Source organism: Porites lutea, chromosome 14 (genome assembly GCF_958299795.1).
Source record: "Porites lutea chromosome 14, jaPorLute2.1, whole genome shotgun sequence".
NCBI classification, from domain to species: Eukaryota; Metazoa; Cnidaria; class Anthozoa; order Scleractinia; family Poritidae; genus Porites; species Porites lutea.
The window spans coordinates 12,953,627-12,977,476 of NC_133214.1; the positions used below are offsets into that span (position 1 = coordinate 12,953,627).

At 42.1% G+C, this 23,850-nt stretch overlaps 1 protein-coding gene and 1 pseudogene across 1 annotated transcript; both read left to right on the plus strand.

Annotated features, from left to right (window-relative positions):
• The first annotated feature begins 523 nt into the window (after positions 1 to 523).
• LOC140923951 (uncharacterized) lies at positions 524 to 6,699 on the plus strand. The gene is made up of 3 exons (XM_073373967.1): positions 524 to 4,232; positions 4,280 to 5,939; positions 6,000 to 6,699. The coding sequence occupies exons 1-3, from the start codon at positions 524 to 526 to the stop codon at positions 6,697 to 6,699; spliced, it is 6,069 nt and encodes a 2,022-aa protein (XP_073230068.1).
• A 6,878-nt stretch (positions 6,700 to 13,577) lies between these two features.
• LOC140923952 (uncharacterized) lies at positions 13,578 to 22,685 on the plus strand (annotated as a pseudogene).
• Positions 22,686 to 23,850: the final 1,165 nt, after the last annotated feature.

Below are 23,850 nucleotides of genomic sequence, written 5' to 3' on the forward strand. Positions count from 1 at the left end.
TATGGCTATGTATGGCTCCGTATGCCTATGTAGGGCTATGTAGGGCTATGCATGGCTGTGTATGCCTATGTAGGGCTATGTAGGGCTATATATGGCTGTATAGGGCTATGTATGGCTGTAAGAGACAGAAAATAAACGTTATATGGTGTGGTCTTCGGTGACCGCACACAAAATATCGCGGGCGCTCTTTCCCACGAAAAAGCACATGTTTTGTTATGGAGTTATACTGCATTTCGTTAGGACAAGTTTTCCTTTCCATTAAGTAGGCACAATAACTTGTAAGTATGCAGTATTTTCGGTTATTCGGTCAATATCATCATTGTAATAGTCGCGTTGTTGTTATTTCAGCGAATCTTTCTATTTCACGTGCAATTTGTGAATGGAATGAATACAAGTTATGTGCAGATTAGAAACGAACTAGCAAGTGAACAACTGATTAAAGTACAGTTTCAAGTAGCTATGAGTGGACGCTACATCATTCGAAGTTATTGATTTCAAGCAGTACTGTGGTTAAAGGAACGGAATGACTGGCAAGAATTCGAAGAGCAAGAAATCGAAAAGTGGTGCTAAGAAAGGTGGACACGAGGAAGCAGCGACTCACGTGACTCCACAGAAGGAAAATGTTCCCGATTCGGCGCCAACAGAGAAATCGCCTCAGCGCACGTTCCAAGGTGATGAGAATGGTGGATTAGAGCAAGTAGGGCAATCATTAACAAGTGGAAACGTGGAATTTGGTTTCTATGGCGAGGATCCAGTAGAACAAGGCAGTAGTTCCAGGCCTGTTAGATTAAGGGAGCCGAACAAAAGAATAGATGAATTGGAAGTTCGAGTCGAGAAAGCGGTTCATGCGAAGCGTCAGCGAAACTGGTATCTTGGAGAACTGCGGAAACGGCGAAATTGTGTACAAGAATTGATTTTAAGCCCTAGCACACAGATAAGTGGAGTGGAAGCCGAGATTGACAGGTATGAAGAAGCATTTCGTAACTTTGTTGTCAGTCATGATAATTACTTCAGCTTTGAAGATGATGAAGAGAAAAAACAATTTATTATTGACAGTTATCAGAATGAACGAGAAATGAAATTACGATTAGAAATCCTCATAAATCAGTGGAGGGAAAAGGGAGTAGGTACCCCTCCTTCTGAATCTGGATTGAGCCATGGGTCTGACCAGAGCGAGAGAAGTTGTGTGTCAAATAGAAGCAGTGTTAAAGAGAAGAGAAGGGTGGCAGTAGAAGCTAAATTGGAAGTGCAGACCCTAAAGGAAAAGCAGGAACTAGAACGCAAATTAGAAGAAGTAGAAAGAAGTAAAGCAGAGTTAAACAGGAAATTAGAGCTGTTGAGTGCTAAAACTAAGATGGAGCAGGCGGAAATTGACTTATTGCTGGAGCGCGGCGAAGAGAATGAAGCGAAGGATGGGATGAATGATTACTTAAAAGAGCATAGTGCCAATTATCCTCCTGCGAAGGGGCATTTGTCACAGCCTGTTACGGGTGGTGCCACACCCTCTTCAGAATCCCAGCCAGTTGTTGACAATGGAAAAATGCAAACATCTTCAGCACAAGATATTGCCCAAACTTCACTTTCATCATTGGTGACTGCGAGTTACGTAGCATCAGGGTCAGCGGTCACGACTTCTGGTCCAAACGTAGGAAGAGTTGCAATTCACAAGACGAGTTCTAGTAGTTTAACTACCCAGGCTTCAATTAATTGTACTAAGTTCAGCACGCCTATCAGTTATGTACCTCGTTTTAATTTGCCAAGGGCAACATCCACAGCTGTTGCGGCATCACCAATGTCGATGCACCAATCACCAGGAATGCCTACATGGTCTTGTAGTCCACGAACTGTAGGTTTAGATGCATCAGCAACCGAGTTCTATCCTGCCAACACTCCTCAGCAATCCACATCAACGTACATTTATTCAGCCCCTCCTTTTGAGCAGCAAGCTAGTCCGCAGTCACGCATGCAACCTGATCCTTGGGTGGCAGTTGCCGAAGCAATCAAGCAAGGGCCATCCTTACCGAAAGTAGAGTTGATGAAATTCAGTGGAGACCCTTTGGAGTATGTGGAGTTCGTTACGAACTTTAGAGACAATATTGAGAACCAGGTGTCTGATGAGTCTCAAAGACTGACACGCCTTTTAGCTCAGTGCTCAGGCAAAGCTAAAGAAGCAATTAGGAGTTGTGTTAATTTGACAGTGGGTGAAAGGTACACAGAAGCCTGGAGAACTCTTAGCGAGAACTTTGGCCAGCCTCACATGATAGTAGAAGCCCACATGAAGAAACTGAGAGAAATTCAAGTGCGGAAAGCAGATGCGACGACTCTCATGGAGTTTGTAAGGCGACTGGAAGATGCTAGGAGGGTCCTGACCAGTATGGGTCACAACTACGTGAGTCGGTTAGACAACGAAGATGTCATAATCTCGTTGATGCGAAAGCTCCCTGATGAGGGCCTGAAAGGGAAGTGGGTGGATAAAGCAGGAGATCTCATCAAGCGAAAAGGTCGAGCGGACTTTGCGGACTTTGTTGAATTTGTTCGAAGAGTTGCAGATCGTATAAACAATAGATACGGGCAAGAATTAGGGTCCTCTTCTCATGGTAACCGAGAAAAAAAGGAACCAAACAAGATAAAGGATCCGCCTCCTAAGTTAACTACCCTTGCGACTCAAACTGACCAGAACTGCCTAAGCCAGAAAACATCACCAAGGCCCCCTTGGAAGTGTGCTCAGTGTTCCGGACCTCACAATGTTTGGAGGTGCCGAAAGTTCAGAAGTGCCTCATTGAATGACCGTCTAAAGACTGTTCGTCAACGTGGACTTTGTAAGCTTTGTCTTGACCAAGGACATACTGCGAAACAATGTGATAGGGGATTCACCTGCCGAATATCAGGTTGCGGCAAGGATCACCACTACCTGCTACATTTCCCGTCGGAGAGCGTTGATGAAAAGAACCCTAGAAATCCCAGCAGTAATGCGGTGGAAGGTTCAGCGAACAGTAGCAATGTGCAAGCGCCCAACACGAAGGATAGCAGCCCTTCGATGGCAAGTGCAAGGGAACAGGATCTGGTGACGGTTGCTGCGCTCGAAGCGGGCAGACCCAGAGTATGCTTTAAGGTAGTTCCAGTCAAGATTAGATGTCTGGGAGGGGCCAGAGAGATCATAACGCACGCTTTCCTAGACAGCGGTTCAGACGCCTCGCTCTGTCTAGATAGTTTGGCGCGTGAAATAGGTGTAACGGATATGAAGCCAATCAGCTATACTATGACCACCACCAACTGTGCGGACGGGGAGCTAAGACATGGTCATGAAGTCCAGTTAGAAATTGAATCGTTAGAAGGAGATGCAAAGTTCCGACTCGAAAACGTCTTGACTACAAGCAATCTTCCCGTTTCAGCACGACAAATGGCCACAAACGAGGATATTAAGCGTTGGCCTCATCTTTGTGACGTTAGCTTACCCGAAACAGGAGATAAGAAAGTGACAATTTTGATAGGAAACGATCGCCCAGACCTGATTGACAAGCAGTTAGATCGGAAAGAAGGAGACCAAGGCGAACCTGTTGCAGTGAGGACGCCCCTTGGGTGGACAGTCCACGGCCCGATTGGAGAAACCGTTAAGGACCGTGTTCACATAAACTTTACTCGCACTGGCCAAGATAGCTTAAGCGTTCAGCTAGAGCGCATGTATGATGAGGAATTTGTCGAAGCTGATGCCAATGCTGAGGAAGGCATGTCTGTTGAGGACAGTAAAGCACAGGAACTTATGGATCAGTCAGCGACCTTAGTGAACGGACACTATCAGCTTAAGCTTCCTTTCCGCCAAGAGAAGCCTGACCTTCCTGAGAGTCTGTCGACGGCCACAAGCAGGTTAAGTTGGCTAGAGAGAAAGATGCGGAAGGATCCAGTTTTCCACCGAAAGTACAGTGGCGTAATGGACAAGTACCTGACCGAGGGAGCATCACGACGGGTACCTGATGACGAAGTCCCAGTGCTTAAGCCGCTATGGTACCTTCCTCATCACGCGGTGTGGCATCCTAGAAAACCCGAAGAACCGCGGGTAGTGTTTGATTGTGCCTCAAGGAGTGGTGGAACGTCTTTGAATGAGCAACTTTTGAGAGGCCCTGAAAACACCAGCACCCTGATAGGAGTGATCCTGAGATTCCGAGTAGATGACGTTGCAGTTACGGCAGATATTAAGAGAATGTTTCACCAGGTCTTCGTAGCACCAGAAGATCGTGGAGCGTTGTGTTATTTATGGTGGCCGAATGGTGACCTGTCAAAGGGACCGAAGACTTACCAAATGCTCGTGCACATTTTTGGAGCAAGTCCTCGCCGAGCGTAGCAGGATACGCCCTGAGAAAGACGGCTAAGGATAATGAGAAAGACTTCTCCCAAGATGCAGTTGACGCCGTGCTTAAGGATTTCTACGTAGATGACTTGCTTAAATCCTTTGCTGATTCAGAACGTGCAGTACAAGTCAGTAAGCAGCTACAGGAGTTACTTGCGAGAGGAGGCTTTGAATTGACAAAATGGATTTCCAATTCTCGCAGCGTGTTGTCAGCGTTCCCGGTGGAGGAAAGAGCACCCACCATTAAGAGTTTAGATTTGAAATCAGAAAGTTTGCCTATAGATAGAGCACTAGGAATCCACTGGAATGTTGAACATGACACCATTGACTTTGTTGTGAATGACAAGGAGCGTCCAGAGAATCGGAAAGGTGTCTTATCATCTATTGCAACGGTGTATGACCCGCTCGGATTCGCCAGCCCCCTACTCTTACCTGGAAGAGAAATGAATCAGGAATTGTGCAAACTAAAGTTGGATTGGAATGAGAAGCTCCCAAGAGAATTGTGTGAACGTTGGAAGAGTTGGAGAGAAGAGCTTATGAGCTTGCAAGGATTCAGTATTCCTCGATGTTTTAAGCCAAAGGACTTCGGTGAAGTGAAACATGTAGAGCTTCATCATTTCGCGGACGCATGCCAAGAGCATGGTTATGGGACAGCCTCTTATTTACGTCTTGTTAACAGTCAGGGGCAAATTCATTGCTGTTTCGTAATGGGGAAGTCTCGCGTGAAACCCTTGAAAAGTGCTGTAACAGTACCAAAGCTGGAGTTGACAGCGGCTACTCTAGCAACGAAAGTCAACAAGGTCATAACGAGAGAGTTAGAAGGAAGACTGAAGATTAACAGTGTGACTTACTGGACTGACTCTATGATAGTTCTCAAGTACATTGCCAATGAAGTACGAAGATTTGTAACCTTCGTCGCAAACCGGGTAGCTGTCATACGTCAAGAATCAGATCCAGGGCAGTGGCGGCATGTACGATCAGAGCTCAATCCCGCGGATTATGCTTCCCGAGGGATCAAGGCCTTGGAGACTGGAAAACTGGAAAGGTGGCGCCGTGGTCCAGAATTCTTGTGGAGAGAAGTTGAAGATTGGCCCCCGCAGCCTCCAGAGGAATTGGGAGACCTCCTAGATACAGACGAAGGAGTGAAAAAGGAGAAAGTCACTGTTGGAGCATCCACAGTTCATGCGGATTTCTGGAGCATTTTGTTCCAACGATATTCGTCGTGGGATCGATTGAGAAGAATAGTTGGGTGGTTATGTAGAGCCTTCAACAGACCGATGCAGTCCCAGTGCCAGAACGACAAAGATAGAGGTGTGAAGTATAGTCCTAAAACCTTATCGATCCATGACGTGGACAAAGCGGAGAAGAAAATTGTGAAGTTCGTCCAGGAACAGTCGTTTACTGATGAGAAAAGTGAAACAGTCATCAAAGGCAGACTAGCCAGACTTAAGCCATTCGAAGATGAAGGAATCATACGTGTCGGCGGAAGATTGAATCACTCGAGTTTGCCATATGATGCCAAGCACCCGATGATACTGCCAGCAAAGCACCCCGTGTCTGAGTTCTGGCCGAAATTAGGCAGCGCTATTGGATCGTGAATGCAGTTTCCACGATAAAGCAAGTTCTTGGCAAGTGCCAACGGTACTAATTTTAGAGGAGCTGAATTGGACGTCGTCAACGCTTTAAAGGTGTGGGATCAGGAGAAGATTCAGTTGAAGTTGACCAGGAGAGGAATTGAGTGGAAATTTAACCCACCCGCGGCCAGTCACCAAGGCGGCGTATGGGAGAGACTTATACGGTCTATCAGAAGGATCCTTCATTCTATGGTGGGAGAACCCCTCGTAGACGAAGAAACCCTGAGAACATTCCTCATTGAAGTAGAGAAGATTTTGAATGACAGGCCAATCACGTCGGTCTCTGATGATCCAAAGGATTTGGAAGCACTGACGCCGAACCATATCCTTCTGTTGCGCCGAAACCCGTCTTCATCCCCAGATTTATTCGATGAGTCAGATCGATTCAAAGCCAGATGGAAGCACGTTCACCTTCTCGCAAATGAATTTTGGCAGAGGTGGACAAGGGAATATCTGCTGACGCTCCAAGAACGCCAGAAGTGGTTACAACCTAAGCCAAACTTTATAGTAGGAGATTTAGTGTTGCTTGCAGACAAGAATTTGTCCCGGGGTCAGTGGCCAAAGAGCTTGGTCGAGCAAACCTTTCCTGATAGCGAAGGCATGGTACGCCAAGTTGTCGTCAGAACAGCGGACGGAGTGTACCGCAGAGATGTCCGGAAGCTCTGTCTATTGGAAGAGCAGTTACTAGGTGGCTTGGAACAGCGGCCAAAACCTCTTTGAAGCTACCAGTTCATGTGTGTAGGAAGGGCACCGAAGAAGTGTCTGAACTGTTCCGAAAGGTTAAGATAACTGAGGGAACTTTTGAGGAACTTTGTACTGATCGGATAGTTTCGACTAGTTTTTTGTACGCTCAGTACTAGTTTGTGCTAAAGTAGAAAGACTCCCCAGTCGTCTTTCGGGGGGGAGCGTGTAAGAGACAGAAAATAAACGTTATATGGTGTGGTCTTCGGTGACCGCACACAAAATATCGCGGGCGCTCTTTCCCACGAAAAAGCACATGTTTTGTTATAGAGTTATACTGTCGTTTCGTTAGGACAAGTTTTCCTTTCAATTAAGAAGGCAGAATAACTTGTAAGTATGCAGTATTTTCGGTTATTCGGTCAATATCATCATTGTAATAGTCGCGTTGTTGTTATTTCAGCGAATCTTTCTATTTCACGTGCAATTTGTGAATGGAATGAATACAAGTTATGTGCAGATTACAAACGAACTAGCAAGTGAACAACTGATTAAAGTACAGTTTCAAGTAGCTATGAGTGGACGCTACAATGGCTATGTGAGCCTATGTAAGGCTATGTATGGCTATGTAGCGCTATGTATGGCTATGTAGGGCTATGTATGCCTATGTAGGGCTATGTATGGCTGTATAGGGCTATGTATGGCTATGTGAGGCTATGTAGGGCTATGTAGGGCTATGTAGGGCTATGAATGGCTATGTATGGCTATGTAGGGTTATGTATGGCAAGGTAGGGCCATGTATGGCTATGTATGTCTATGTAGGGCTATGTATGGCTATGTATGGCTATGTAGAGCTATGTATGGTTATGTAGGGCTATGAATGGCTATGTATGGCTATGTAGGTCTATGTATGGCTATGTAGGGCTATGTAGGGCTATGAATGGCTATGTAGAGCTATGTATGCCTATCTATGGCTATGTATGGCTGTATAGGCCTATGTATGGCTATGTATGGCTATGTATGGCTATGTAAGGCTATGTATGGCTGCGTAGGGCTGTGAAGGTCTATGTAGGGCTATGTATGGCTACGTATTGCTATGTAGGGCTATGCATGGCTATGTATGGCAATTTAGGGCTATGTAGGGCTATGTATGGCTATGTACGGCTATGTATGGCTATGTATGGCTATGTATGGCTATCTATGGATATGTAGGGCTATGTATGGCTGTGTATGGCTATGTATGCCTATGTAGGGCTATGTAGGGCTGTGCATGGCTGTGTATGGCGATGTATGGTTACTTCGGGCTATGTAGGGCTATGTAGTGCTATGTATGGCTATGTAGGGCCATGTATGGCTATGTAGGTCTATGTAGGTCTATGTAGGGTATGTATGGCTATGTTCGGCTATGTACGGCTATGTATGGCTATGTATGGCTATGTAGGGCCATGTATCGCTATGTAGGGCTATGTAAGGATGTGTATGGCTATGTATGGCTATGTATGGCTATGTAGGGCTATGTAAGGATGTGTATGGCTATGTAAGGCTATGTATGGCTATGTATGGCTATGTAGGGCTATGTATGGCTATGTATGGCAATTTAGGGCTATGTAGGGCTATGTATGGCTATGTACGGCTATGTATGGCTATGTATGGCTATGTAGGGCTATGTATGACTATGTAGGGCTATGTATAGCTATGTATGACTATGTATGGCTATCTATGGATATGTAGGGCTATGTATGGCTGTGTATGGCTATGTATGCCTATGTAGGGCTATGTAGGGCTGTGCATGGCTGTGTATGGCGATGTATGGTTACTTCGGGCTATGTAGGGCTATGTAGTGCTATGTATGGCTATGTAGGGCCATGTATGGCTATGTAGGTCTATGTAGGTCTATGTAGGGTATGTATGGCTATGTTCGGCTATGTACGGCTATGTATGGCTATGTATGGCTATGTAGGGCCATGTATCGCTATGTAGGGCTATGTAAGGATGTGTATGGCTATGTATGGCTATGTATGGCTATGTAAGGCTATGTAAGGATGTGTATGGCTATGTAAGGCTATGTATGGCTATGTATGGCTATGTAGGGCTATGTATGGCTATGTATGGCAATTTAGGGCTATGTAGGGCTATGTATGGCTATGTACGGCTATGTATGGCTATGTATGGCTATGTAGGGCTATGTATGACTATGTAGGGCTATGTATAGCTATGTATGACTATGTATGGCTATCTATGGATATGTAGGGCTATGTATGGCTGTGTATGGCCATGTATGCCTATGTAGGGCTATGTAGGGCTGTGTATGGCTGTGTATGGCGATATATGGTTATTTAGGGCTATGTAGGGCTATGTAGTGCTATGTATGGCTATGTAGGGCCATGTATGGCTCGGTAGGTCTATGTAGGTCTATGTAGGGTATGTATGGCTATGTTTGGCTATGTACGGCTATGTATGGCTATGTATGGCTATGTAGGGCCATGTATCGCTATGTAGGGCTATGTAAGGATGTGTATGGCTATGTATGGCTATGTATGGCTATGTAGGGCTATGTAAGGATGTGTATGGCTATGTAAGGCTATGTATGGCTATGTAGGGCTATGTATGGCTATGTATGGCAATTTAGGGCTATGTAGGGCTATGTATGGCTATGTACGGCTATGTATGGCTATGTATGGCTATGTAGGGCTATGTATGGCTATGTAGGGCTATGTATAGCTATGTATGGCTATGTATGGCTATCTATGGATATGTAGGGCTATGTATGGCTGTGTATGGCTATGTATGCCTATGTAGGGCTATGTAGGGCTGTGTATGGCTGTGTATGGCGATGTATGGTTATTTAGGGCTATGTAGGGCTATGTAGTGCTATGTATGGCTATGTAGGGCCATGTCGGGCTCTGTAGGTCTATGTAGGTCTATGTAGGGTATTTATGGCTATGTTTGGCTATGTACGGCTATATATGGCTATGTATGGCTATGTAGGGCCATGTATCGCTATGTAGGGCTATGTAAGGATGTGTATGGCTATGTATGGCTATGTATGGCTATGTAGGGCAATGTAAGGATGTGTGTGGCTATGTAGGGCTATGAATGGCTATGTATGGCTATGTAGGGTTATGTATCGCTATGTATGGCTATGTATGGCTATGTATGGCTGTGTAGGGCTATGTATGGCTGTGTAGGGCTATATAGGTCTATGTAGGGCTATTTATGGCTATGCATGGCTATGTAGAGCTATGTATGGTTATGTAGGGCTATGAATGGCTATGCATGGCTATGTAGGGCTATGTACGGCTATGTAGGGCTATGTAGGGCTATGTATGGCTATGTAGAGCTATGTATGCCTATGTATTGCTATGTATGGCTGTGTAGGGCTATGTATGGCTATGTATGGCTATGTATGGCTATGGATGGCTATGTATGGCTATGTATAGCTGTGTAGGGCTATGTATGGCTATGTATGGCTATGTAAGGCTATGTATGGCTGCGTAGGGCTGTGAAGGTCTATGTAGGGCTATGTATGGCTACGTATTGCAATGTAGGGCTATGCATGGCTATGTATGGCAATTTAGGGCTCTGTAGGGCTATGTATGGCTATGTACGGCTATGTATGGCTATGTATGGCTATCTATGGATATGTAGGGCTATGTATGGCTGTGTATGGTTATGTATGCCTATGTAGGGCTATGTAGGGCTGTGTATGGCTGTGTATGGCGATGTATGGTTATTTAGGGCTATGTAGGGCTATGTAGTGCTATGTATGGCTATGTAGGGCCATGTATGGCTATGTAGGTCTATGTAGGTCTATGTAGGGTATGTATGGCTATGTTTGGCTATGTACGGCTATGTATGGCTATGTATGGCTATGTAGGGCCATGTATGGCTATGTAGGGCTATGTAAGGATGTGGAGGGCTATGAATGGCTATGTATGGCTATGTAGGGCTATATATAGCTATGTATGGCTATGTATGGCTATCTATGGATATGTAGGGCTATGTATGGCTGTGTATGGCTATGTATGCCTATGTAGGGCTATGTAGGGCTGTGTATGGCTGTGTATGGCGATGTATGGTTATTTAGGGCTATGTAGGGCTATGTAGTGCTATGTAAGGCTATGTATGGCTATGTAGGTCTATGTGGGACTATGTATGGCTGTGTATGGCTATGTAGGGCTATGTATGGCTATGTAGGTCTATTTAGGTCTATGTAGAGTATGTATGGCTATGTTTGGCTATGTAGGGCTATGTATGGCTATGTATGTCTATTTATGGCTATGTAGGGTCATGTATGGCTCTTTAGGGTTATGTATGGCTGTGTATGGCTGTGTATGGCTACGATGGCTATATAAGGATGTGTATGGCTATATATGGCTATTTAGGACTATGTATGGCTATGTAGGGCTATTTAGGGCTATGTATGGGTCTGTAGGTCTATGTGGGACTATGTATGGCTGTGTATGGCTATTTAGGGCTATGTATGGCTATGTAGGGCTATGTATGGCTATGTAGGGCTATGTATGGCTATGTATTGCTATGTACGACTATTGCACCTATCAATGTAAACCCCGTGGGGGGGGGGGGGGGGGAGTGCGGGCAAGGGCTGGGGATTTGACAAATTTTTGAAAATGAAAATTTTTCGATCAAATTCCCCAGGGTGGGAAACGAAAGGTCAATCAAAAGTGTCAAAAAAGCCCCCACCCCAGGGGAAAAAATCTAAACAAACAATGCTATAATACTATATAAAACGAATAAAAGAACATTTCAAACACGTTGTTACTTCTTTTATTTACGGTTAACGGAAGCTCCATTAAATTACTCGTTGTAATTAAGTATTTTCTCTCTCCACTAGCATCCCTTATCTTGAACAACAAAATCACTCCAGGAAGATTGACCGTGCTATATAATATTAATAAAACTTAAAATGCTTTATAACATCTGCTCAACATGTCGGAACAGGTCGGATCAGTGACCCATAAAAAATCCTCTGACTTTCATGGTGGAATTCGATTTCAATCGAGTTTTACAATCAGATGGGAACTTGAAGATAAAAACTTTCTCAAAATAGACATTATCTGTTTAGATGACAGTTTAAAGTATCGGATTATGGCGATTAAAACAAATTTAAAGTTCATACCTTTCTCCAACAACGTGACTTTCAGGAAGCCTCGAGGGACGGACTTGGTAACTGTTTCTGAATTGATACCAGGCTTCTGTCGGTCAAAGTTAAATGTCTCGACCCCGGGGTCGCTTCGCACGATCAAAAGTCCGATAGCGGGGATAGTCCCAGGCATCAAATCCCCTCCCCTTGCCCGCACTCCCCCCCACGGGATTTGCATTGATAGGTGCATATGTAGGGCTATGTATGGCTGTGTATGGCTATGTGTCGTTATGTTGGCTATGTATGGCTTTGTATTGCTGTGTATGGCTATGTATGGCTATGTATGGCTACGTAGGGCTATGTAGGTCTATGTAGGGCTATGTATTGCTGTGTATGGCTATGTATGGCTATGAAGGGCTATGTAGAGATGTGTATGGCTATGTGGGGCTGTGTATGGCTATGTATGGCTATGTAGGGCTATATATGGCTATATAGGGCTATGTAGGGCTAGTATGGCTCTGTATGGCTATGTAGGGCTATGTAGGGCAATGTATGGCTATGTAGGGCTATGTAGGTCTATGTAGGATTATGTATGGCTGTGTATGGCTATTTAGGGCTATGTATGGCTATGTAGGGGTATGTAGGGCTTTGTATGGCTATGTATGGCTATGTAGGGCTATGTAGGGCTATGTATGGCTATGTATCGCTTTGTAGGTCTATGTATGGCTGTGTTTGGCTATGTAGTGCTATGTATCGCTACGTAGGGCTATGTATGGCTATGTAGGACTATGTATGGCTATGTATGGCTATGTATGGCTATGTAGGGCTATGTATGGCTATGTAGGGCTATGTATGGCCGTGTATGGCTATGTGTGGTAATGTATGGCTATGTATGGCTATGTACGGCTATGTATGGCTATGTATGGCTATGTAGGGCTATGTAGGTCTACCTAGGGCTATGTATTGCTGTGTATGGCTATGTATGGCTATGTATCGCCATGTAGGGCTATGTAGGGATGTGTATGGCTATGTAGGGCTGTGTATGGCTATTTACGGCTATGTATGGCTAGGTAGGCATATGTATGGCTATTTAGGGCTATGCATGGCTGTGTCTGGCTATGTATTTAAAAGTAGGGGTATGTATGTCTGGTTATGGCTATGTATGGCTACGTATGGCTATGTAGGGCTATGTAAAGCTATGGAGAACAATGTATACCATATATTAACTAGCGGGGAACCACTATATGATGCTTACACCACGTACCTACCGACGCAAGGCAAGATGTCACATAATGTTTTAAACCAGTCGAGAAAAGGTAAAAACCCGTTTTTTAAATTTATTCGTCCAGGTTTCTGGACGGATTTGAACAGTTGTCGGCAGAGGCTACTTTTCGTACGCCACCTCATACCGCGAAAATCTAGCCTCTGCTCGCAGGGTATCCGGAGTGTGACCGTTATCACCCAAGTTACAAATGAATTAGATTATAATGGGCATTAACATCGGGGGATTGGGCGGAGGCAAGGTAAACTTAACATTGAAGCGCGTTTTCCCTTTCACTATTCTTTCCTACAGGCTAACAGGCCAACAAACTCATTTCTACAATTTCATGGAGCTATAAGATAAAAAAGCGTAAGTATATTTTTGTTGCCTATATTTTGCTCCACCCTTTTGTTTCATGCATGACGAAAGCCAAAAATCAGTCAATGAGTAACGCGGGGGGGGGGGGGGGGGGGCGTTTCGATTTAGGATTTATTGGAAGGGGTAGCGGTTTTTAGTCTGATTTTATTCTTTCGCTAATCTTTTTACTAGATCCCAATTCAAAATGGAATATACTCCACAACAGTTAAACTATTTCAGAATATGTTATATCGCCTTCAACTTGGTTCCCGAAGGACTTCGGAAAGTCTTCAAACAAGAATGTCTTTCCATTTGGGGAATGGAAAGACATTCCACAAAATGGCAGCGATTTCTACAACAACGAAACGGGGAAAAGTCGCAAAAAGAATGCTCGATATTTTGCGACAATACAAAAGGGAAACACAGCAGAGTGGGACTGCAGTTGTCTACTTTTTGCGATATTGTTCTCGGATAGTATTGGCACCACTCTGTGTTCGACAATCAGAAAAGAGGTCGACGATCTTCGACAGGTACGAAACGACATCGCTCACATAAACGAGGTTGAACTTACTGATGCTGAATTCCAAAATTATGTAGCAAGAGTGAAACTCTCAACTGATGAAATCGAGGATGTTAAGAACCAGAGCAGCTTTCCGATAGCAGAAGTAAAAAGCTTAAAGCTAAAGGCTGATGGACTTAAAGCTGATTTAAAAGCGAAAGATGAAGAAGTTAAAAATCTAAACTCCGAATTCCAATTGACCCAAGACAAATTACAGACCAAGCAGGAAGAAGCAGAAACCTTCATTAAGGAAATCGATTCTAAAGTCGAGTCTTTCTGTAGTCTTACATTCAAGCTATCACACCAAATCACCATACGTTCCAACGATGTCACAAGAATCAAGAACAAGCTCGAGGAACTTTATAATGAAAGCAAAGGAGCCATCAGCACCATTTATTTGTCAGGAATTCCGGGTTCTGGCAAAAGTCAATTAGCTCGTCAAGTGGGACAGGAAGTCTATGACAAAAGTTTGCGAGAAGACGAAGGTCTAACATTTGTTTCAACTCTGAATGCAGAAACCCTTAACTCACTTGCCAACTCCTATTTCAATCTAGCTAAACAACTGGGAGTTACGGAATACGCTCTGACCAACCTAGCAACCTCCTCGAAGGTCGACTCAGGTGAAAAAATTCAACATTTGATGCGTTTTATTGCTCCAAAGGTGAAACAATTTTCTGCCTGGCTGATTATTGTGGAAAATGTTGTTGACCTATCCATGGTTCGTAGTTATCTGCCTCCAACCGCCAGTGAAGAATGGCGTCATGGTCAGATGCTAGTAACTACTCAAGATACTCAGTCAATACCCTTCAATTCCCCTCATACTTACCATGAGTCTCTCAGTAAAGGAATGCACCCAGATGATGCAGTAGACCTTTTAAGAGAAGTGTCCCAAATTTCGAATCAACAACAAGCTGAGAAGGTTGCTGAAGTTCTCGAGTATCAGCCACTTGCCTTGGCAGCTGCTGCAGTCTACGTACAAACTATTGTCAGCTATGGTACCCCTAATTATAGTTGGACAAAATACCTGGAAACGTTTAACAGCGAGGGACGCGAAGCCGGGGAGGCGTTTTTTGCGAAACAAAACAGAGCATATCCCAAAACAATGACTACTGCCATCAAAATGGCAATAACTCGAGCTTTGGAAAGCGACGAAGTTCTTTGTGAAGTATTTTCTTTATTTTCGTTGTGCGCATCTGAGTCCCTACCTATTGCAGCTGCTGTTGACTTTGTTAAATTTCGCACAAAACATCAAACAGAAGCGTTGATTAGAGCAAAAATTCTGAAATCCACCATGATGACTTGCCTGTATGACAAAGACGACACGCCCACTTACTTAAGAGTACATAATGTTGTTCATGAAGTGGTAAACTCCGCTATAACAACTTTCCTGGACGTGACCCATGAAGCTGAGTGCTTTTCTGTTGCTGTTAGGACTTTTCATTCATTAATGAAAGAAAACCGGAATCTTCTACTTGCTAGTGCCCAGGCCTTCGGAAAGCTGAGGAGAATTGTCAGTCATTGTAAAGTGTTATTTCAGTTAATCAGAACTAAAATGGTTAATGAAGAACAATCAGTGCTTAATACATTACTACCGGTAATTACTCCTGGCAATTTAGTTTCGTTTCTTACCCTTATTACTGAAGTTTGTTTGCGCCAGAGTAATTTATCGGATGCGTACCTTTTCTCAACTTTATCCTCTGATTTTATAATGTATCTAAGTGACACTCAAGATGATAAATTGCAAAAGGCGAAACATTTTGGTAAACGCGGCAATGTTCATTGCCAACTTGGGAGGTTCTGTCAGGCAAAAGAATACCATAAGAAGTCTCTTGCTATTACAAAAGAGATTTATGGTGAACACCATCGTGACGTAGCGGCAAGTTACAACAACCTGGGAAGTCTTTACATAAACCTTGGTCAGTACAATCAGGCTAAAGAATACCATGAGAACTCTCTTACTATGAGAAAAGAGATTTATGGTGAACACCATGGTGACGTAGCGGCGAGTTACAACAACCTGGAAATGTTTACACAAACCTTGGTCAGTACAATCAGGCTAAAGAATACCACGAGAAGTCTCTTGCCATTAGAAAAGAGATTTATGGGGAACACCATGGTTACGTAGCGGCAAGTTACAACAACCTGGGAAATGTTTACAAAAGCCTTGGTCAGTACAATCAGGCTAAAGAATACTATGAGAAGTCTCTTACTATTAAAAAAGAGATTTATGGTGAACACGATGGTGACGTAGCGCAAAGTTACAACAACCTGGGACTTGTTTACAGTGACCTTGGTCAGTACTATCAGGCTAAAGAATACAATGAGAAGTCTCTTGCCATTAAAAGAGAGATTTATGGTGAACACCATGGTGACGTAGCGCAAAGTTACAACAACCTGGGACTTGTTTACAGTGACCTTGGTCAGTACAATCAGGCTAAAGAATACCATGAGAAGTCTCTTGCCATTAAAAAAGAGATTTATGGTGAACACCATGGTGACGTAGCGCAAAGTTACAACAACCTGGGACTTGTTTACAGTGACCTTGGTCAGTACAATCAGGCTAAAGAATACCATGAGAAGTCTCTTGCCATTAAAAAAGAGATTTATGGTGAACACCATGGTGACGTAGCGCAAAGTTACAACAACCTGGGACTTGTTTACAGTGACCTTGGTCAGTACAATCAGCCTAAAGAATACCATGAGAAGTCTCTTGCCATTAGAAAAGAGACTTATGGTGAACACCATGGTGACGTAGCGGCAAGTTACAACAACCTGGGAAATGTTTACAGAAACCTTGGTCAGTACAATCAGGCTAAAGAATGCCATGAGAAGTCTCTTGTCATTAGAAAAGAGACTTATGGTGAACACCATGGTGACGTAGCGGCAAGTTACAACAACCTGGGAAATGTTTACAGAAACCTTGGTCAGTACAATCAGGCTAAAGAATACCATGAGAAGTCTCTTGCCATTAGAAAAGAGATTTATGGTGAACACCATGGTGACGTTGCGGCAAGTTACAACAACCTGGGACTTGTATACAGTGACCTTTGTCAGTATGATCAGGCTAAAGAATACCATGAGAAGTCTCTTGCCATTAGAAAAGAGATTTATGGTGAACACCATGGTGACGTGGCGGCGAGTTACAACAACCTGGGAAATGCTTACAGAAACCTTGGTCAGTACTATCAGGCTAAAGAATACTATGAGAAGTCTCTTGCCATTAAAAAAGAGATTTATGGTGAACACCATGGTGACGTAGCGCAAAGTTACAACAACCTGGGAACTGTTTACAGTGATCTTGGTCTGTACAATCAGGCTAAAGAATACTATGAGAAGTCTCTTGCCATTAGAAAAGAGATTTATGGCGAGGAACATCCTAAAGTCAAAAGAACTTTTAACAATTTAAGATTGGTTGAAAGCAAACAAAGAGAACTTAATCAAAGTCGGAACAAATGTTGCATTCTGTAAGAATAGCACTGATACACTGGGTGTATATCTGACTTTGAGGTCTTTGCGATCCATTCACTCGTTTATAGGCTAAGTTATTTTGAAAAACTAAGTGTTTGAGGGATTTTAAGCGCCTCCTTCTAATAAGCGTTGCCCCACCCTATATCACCTCTCCTAACTTAATATACGATACTGGCAGTACCTAATATATCTTCAAATCAATTCAGTGGTACATCTCCAATAACATACTTTTGATGCACCCTGCCCCCTCCCCCCACCCCTCTCGCCCCTATCTCCCTTTCTCATTTTGCATATCCTTTGTTTTTAATTTGTTGTACCAAGAGAAATTGAAGACAACACCTATGCATATTTTTGGGGGGCAAATCAAGGTGTGTTATGGAAGATGTGCACTGGCGAATGAATGCATTCTTTTTTTTTTTTTTTTTTTTAAATTTGTTTTTTCAATTGCAAGGTACTTACTTACAATACTTGCTTACAAACAATGTATGATACTTACGCTACTAACAGAACTATACTCTACTTACAAAAAAAAACTTATTTACAATGTGAGATACTTACGCTACTAACAATACTATACTCTCCTTACAATACAAAACTGGCAATACTTACTTACAATGAGATGCTTCTAAGAGATGTACAACTACTAGAGAATATGCTAATTGAGGATATCAAACTGTCGGGCGTTGAAGAGTCACGACAACCTGGGAACACACATCTCCAATAACACACTTTTTATTGACCCTGCACTTGTTAAATGTCACTTTTTTCTCTTTCATTCCGAGAAAATCTTGGAGATCGACTATGTCGTCAAGACTCGATAATGGGCCCCAGGCGTTATTTAGAGCACTAGTATTAACAGACCTTCTTCTGGTCCTCTTCTTCGGAAGAAAAGATGGGTTTTGAAAAGGCACCATTGTCAAGAATCGAGTTTCTTATATTTCAACTAAAAGACGCGTCGAAAGCCTTTATGAAAGCACTGATAGCATTTACCATTTCTGCTAAATTGGCCACATTACGTCTTTCAAATTTCATCAGCAATTAAATTCCCAGGCTCCGTAATATCTAAATATGTCGTGAAAACAAAACGTTATTACAAAACTCCAAATGGTGGTTCGTATCACTATAAGACACTGTAATACTGGCAACAAAAACTTGTTTTGTTGCATTGCTGCAAAACGAGTTAGTGAATAGGGATGTTGCGCGTCTTACCACGCACGATTCAAATCTTGCAAGAAATCAGCAGGTTGTTGCAAGTTGCGAATAGTTGTTGCAGAAATAAGTTCTTCTTTTTGCAACAAAATCTGTACATGCATGTTTACGTTCATTGCGCATTTTACCGGCCCAATGTAAACTTGTTTTGCAGCAACTGACATAAATCCCCTGTATGGCGTGACTCACACGTAGTTTTATCAAATTGGAAGTCATTATTCAAGCAACTTATCTTTTTAAATATGCATTTAATTTTAAGTGTTTTTTCTTGTTTGTTACTGTCGCCTATCTTTAGCCGGACTGCATGTTGTTCAATTTAGGGGTGGACCGAGGGGGGCCGCAGCAACCCCTTTTTCTTTGAAGGTTTTCTATTATTTTTGTAGAAGTTCCAAGAAAAATAAAAAGTATCTATATAACTGGCAAGTGGGCAAGTGGTTCAGCCATTCCTTTCTGAATTTTCTGGATCCGCACCTGTTTTTTGCCATCATTATAAGCTTCCACCATTATTTCGTTCCCGTTACAAGCTGATTGTTTATTGTTATTACTGTTTTTTTTATCTTCTGAAGACTTCTTTGCGTTCTTTTCGCGCAGTGACCGCACAACGCGCCCACTAACTCCATACCGCTCGGCAAGCACATTGTTCATTGAGCAAAATATGCTCGATACGAAAGCGAAACGCACAAACGCCAGAAGTACAAGTGAGTAATCAGTATTGTACTTAAACTGCGGCAAGCTATCACCGAAACCAATTGTACTCAAAGTCGTGAAAGTAAATTGAAAACACTTGATATATGACCATTCCTTGTGTCTCACGTGAACCAAGAGAGCCATTAATGGTGGTAGACAAAGCACAGTTACCAAAATCGTTGTCAACGCAACTTTTAGCTCTAAGTTAATTTTGAGTATGTGGTCTTTTCAAAACTTGTTTCTCCAAGTCTGAAGTAGACCTTATCATGGTTTTGGAAGCCATCTTGACGAGTAAGCAACCGTGTGACTTTTACAGTGTTTGTATGAGAATCTAATTTCCGTAAAACGGCTGTTCTGCAAAAAAAAAAAAAAATAAATTGCAAACTAAAGCTTCAGTCGTAACGATTGTACTGAAAACATTTGAGGGCGTTACATGCAGTTACATGCGTTAGAAGCACTTTAAAAATGTTCTGTACAATTGTCTGTAAAAAATTTCTTTTCCTGTCGGCTAAAATTTCCCTGGAAAATTGCAGACAAATATATGGAAAATCTAAACCAAGCGTCAGGAGAAATTTAAGAACTTGACAGTAACGGCCTCCAAAATTTGTTAGTTAATTTCCTTTGCTGTGTAGCTTTAGTTTACAATTCATATTTTTTTGAGAATAGCCCTTTACGGAAATTATTCGACATTAGATTCTCATACAAACAATGTAATTTCTCATAAGGTTTCCTACTCGTCAAAATGGCTAACAAAACCGTGATAAGGCCTATTAATTTTGCGAATAGTTCCGTTATTTAATCTCCGACGACTTTAAGAGTCAAGCATGTCCCGCGGATTCCGATAAGTACGTATAGCACGCAAAACAGACGTCCTTGAACTGTTTTTGGTACAATGTTACCATAGCCTGCAGAAACAAATAATTCGTTTTTTCTGTAAATCACAATTAAAGTAGCCTGCGAAGCGCAGACGTATTTCCGGTCGTCGCTTCTCTCCCTCCGAATAAACCCGGGCCCTGCACTACATTAATAACTTCAGAAGGATTAATAACATAATCGTCCCGCGATTTAACGCTTCTGAGGGAGAGAAGCGACGACCGGAAATACGTCTGCGCTTCGCAGGCTACAATTAAAGAGGATTCATTAGTGTGGTTGCTCAAGGATGCCAACAAAACGTCTGTAACGGTTAAAGGCCTGGCACTATTGTCCAAAAAAAAACACTGTTAGAAACATTCAAGAGGAAGACCAAATGGTAAAGATAGAAGGGGAAAGTAAAAACCCATACTAACTGGTCAGGTGATCTATCATTTCCTCTATTGTTTGAAAATCACAACCAACGATTCCCACCTTCCGCCACATGTGTTTTTCTCCATACCATTGAAGACCCTAAACAGTCTCTAATAAGTGAAGTCTAACGGGTTTGTGTAACTTGACTGGTGTCATTCTAAGAGAAAGACTATTTTAATGGAACCGTTTTTGCAAGAAGAATATTAGCCAGTTCACACTGTTTGGATCTATAGTAGGAAAAACGTTTGCTATCTGGTGGGAAATTCAAGTCAGAGGATTTTTCGACAAAATAGGACGTGTTCGGTCACGTGATGCAGTTAGAAACAATTTTTCTAAATGAAACTGGAAGACTTCTTTGTTATAATTAGCAATTATTGGATCAGGCTAACACCCTCCAAGGTCTTCCGGTAGTTTTCTTCATTATTCATTCACTTCCTTGTTTTCAAGAACAACAAGAGTCCCCCTATGGTAGCATTCTCATCCCCAGGGCCTCTTTTCCCCCGTCGGACAGAAAGCGTTAGGGGCGAGAATAATAACCGACGAGTACAGTCAAACCCCGTTAATAAGGATACTGAGGGCCGGCCATAGAAAGTGTCTGTATTAACGAGGTGTCCGTATTAAGCAGGTTGACAAAGCAAACTGTTCGTAATAATGAGGTGTTCGTATTAAGCGGGTGTCCGTAAAGCCGGCTTTGACTGTATATTTCCGTTTAACAAACTTCTCAAAGCAGCCCGCTTATCAATACATAGCCTTTCAAAAACGTCCTTCGTCCTCCGCTCGCATAAACTTGTGAGGTCGACTTGTGGCAAGAAATAATCGCCCCTGGCTATAATTCGAGTAAAGGCGGTAACTTAAAATGCAAATCGGTGAATAATTCGGATTAAGCCACGTTTGGGTAGTAATGGGTAACCCCCTCATTATATGCATGCTTTAGCCTGTAAGAATTGTTTTTACTATTTGTTATGAGTATATGATGTTTTGACAAGTAAGTTGTTGACGATTCCTAACATTTACTGACATTAAACGAGGACAGTAAATTTAAGTTGGTTTTCTTCTTATCATTTTTTATGTTTTTCTAAGGTGTCCAATAGGCCCAAAAACCATTTACAATAACACAGGAAGTTTCTGTCACAAGTGTAGTGAACCATTGAATGTGCATCAGTCAAATTTGGGTTTATAAGTATCTATACTCTGCATGTTTTATTATTTCTTGCTGTTTGTTGCAGATTATTTTGTTCATGAGTCAGTTCTTCAGTTCTTCCTCAGACAGCACAGAGAAGTGAGTTTTGTAGTATAGATATGGTGCAAAATCATCCGTCTAGTTAAAAGAATGAATGATCTGAAGTAAATAACGTAGTCGTGTATTCTTTTTTCCTTAATTATAGACCTGCTTCACGCGACACAAGAACACAAATCGACTGAGTAGCTATTGATAAAGGTTTGTCATCATGGCGCTTTATAACGAACTTTTAACTTCTCTACTTAATTCTCATAGCTGATTATATAGAAATTGTTTGCGCATTATTGATCTTATCATGGACAGGCAATCCTACAGCGATGTTAGTACAAAGGGGCCTTGCTTAGACGAAATGTTTTTGAATAATTTACGAAGTATAGGAATGCAAAAGCAGATGACAGTTATAGGGGAAAGACTCTTGGACTGAATAGTTTCTAATTTAATTTGGGTGCCGCGCAGAAGAGGTTCTGTAATAAAAGAATTAAACGTCTTTCTAAAAGACTGCTTTAAAACAATATATCCTAGTTTACTGTCATTGCAGTCTAAGATAGCTAGGACCCATCCAATAAAACCAAAGCGAGGAGAATAATTCGAGAAAAGCCTTGGCATCGCAATTGACTTTACAACTCTCAATTTTGGCACGTGAGTTCTTACTTAGCTAATATTTCTTAGATCATTACGCTGGCAAACCAATAAAAAGTCTGGGATAAGACTTTTTTGAAATAACTTGTAAACAAAGTGAGTTTATTGTTCACTTCATTCAGACGTCATCACATATTTAAAATGAGTTTCTATCTGCCTCATTTTTGTTTATGTCGTTCTTTTTTAGTTCGATTTAGCTCTTAGGATGGAGGATTTCTAATAACGTTTCGCTGGACAATTGAACACCAAGTACCTGACAGTGTGTTTCTCAAACATGAATTGTTTCTCTTTTCTTGTTCTTTAGAGGTGTCTTTCTTTGGAAACCCTTTCACTTCCTTTCATTTTTTCGTTGGTGAAGTCAGTTGACGTTGGAATTACAGCTACAATTGAAGACAAATGAAGGCCACGAATCCTTGACGAGACCGTAACATTTGCAAAATCTAGAGGTTAGTAGAGATCCTTTGATTGATCGCTTTCCATTCTGGGTGCGACACTGTTGCAATAATAAGTCGTGGGGAGAGAGGTAGTATGGAAGCATAAGTGTTGTTTTTTCCTTTTTTTTTTAATTTTAACAAAATTGAAGGTCGATCTGAGTTCTGAAATTCATTGTTATGGTGTTCTCCGTGTTGTTGCCAACCGGAGTAGCTGGATTGATTCAGTTTGGTGATCAATATGATTCACTTTTTTTACACTGTACACAGGAAATTATTATTTAATTGTCAAAAGTTAACTCTAACATTGACTCTGCTCCAGTGCGAATTCGGCTTCTTTAGCAGAAGTATTCAAACCTTGCTAAAGACTGTAGAAAAGGGAAAAAGAAAGACGACGCAGGTTGACATTAAGTGATTTCCCTTTTATTCCGTCTCTGTCAAGTGTAAGTGTAATGTGATGCGAAAAAAGTGTGCGAAAAAAAGAAATAATCGCCCCTTGCTATTATTCGAGGAATACGGTAACTTAAAATGCAAATCGGTGAATAATTCGGATTAAGCCACGGTTGGATAGTAATGGGTAACCCCCTCATTACATGCATGCATTACATGCATTACATGCATGCATTCCTATCTGTAGTGTTATTTAGCCTGTTAGAATTGGTTTTACTATTTGTTATAAGTGTATGATGTTTTGACAAGTGAGTTGTTGACGATTCCTATAATTTACTCATCTTAAAAGAGGACAGTAAATTTAAGTTGGTTTTTTAATTGTTATTTTTTGTTCATCATAACGTGTCCAATGCAAAAGCCATTCACAATAGCACAAGAAGTTTCTGTCACAAGTGTAGTGAACCACTGAATGTGCATCAATCAAATTTGGCTTTATTGGTATCTATTCTCTGTATGTTTTATTATTTCATGCTGTCTGTTGCAGATTGTTTTGTTCATGAGTCA

Coding starts and splice junctions, on each gene's coding strand:
- LOC140923951 (XM_073373967.1), top strand. CDS start 524: ATGACTGGCAAGAATTCGAAGAGCAAGAAATCGAAAAGTGGTGCTAAG. Junction 4,233..4,279: donor CTTCGTAGCACCAGAAGATC/GTGGAGCGTTGT, acceptor GACCTGTCAAAG/GGACCGAAGACTTACCAAAT. Junction 5,940..5,999: donor TTAGGCAGCGCTATTGGATC/GTGAATGCAGTT, acceptor TACTAATTTTAG/AGGAGCTGAATTGGACGTCG.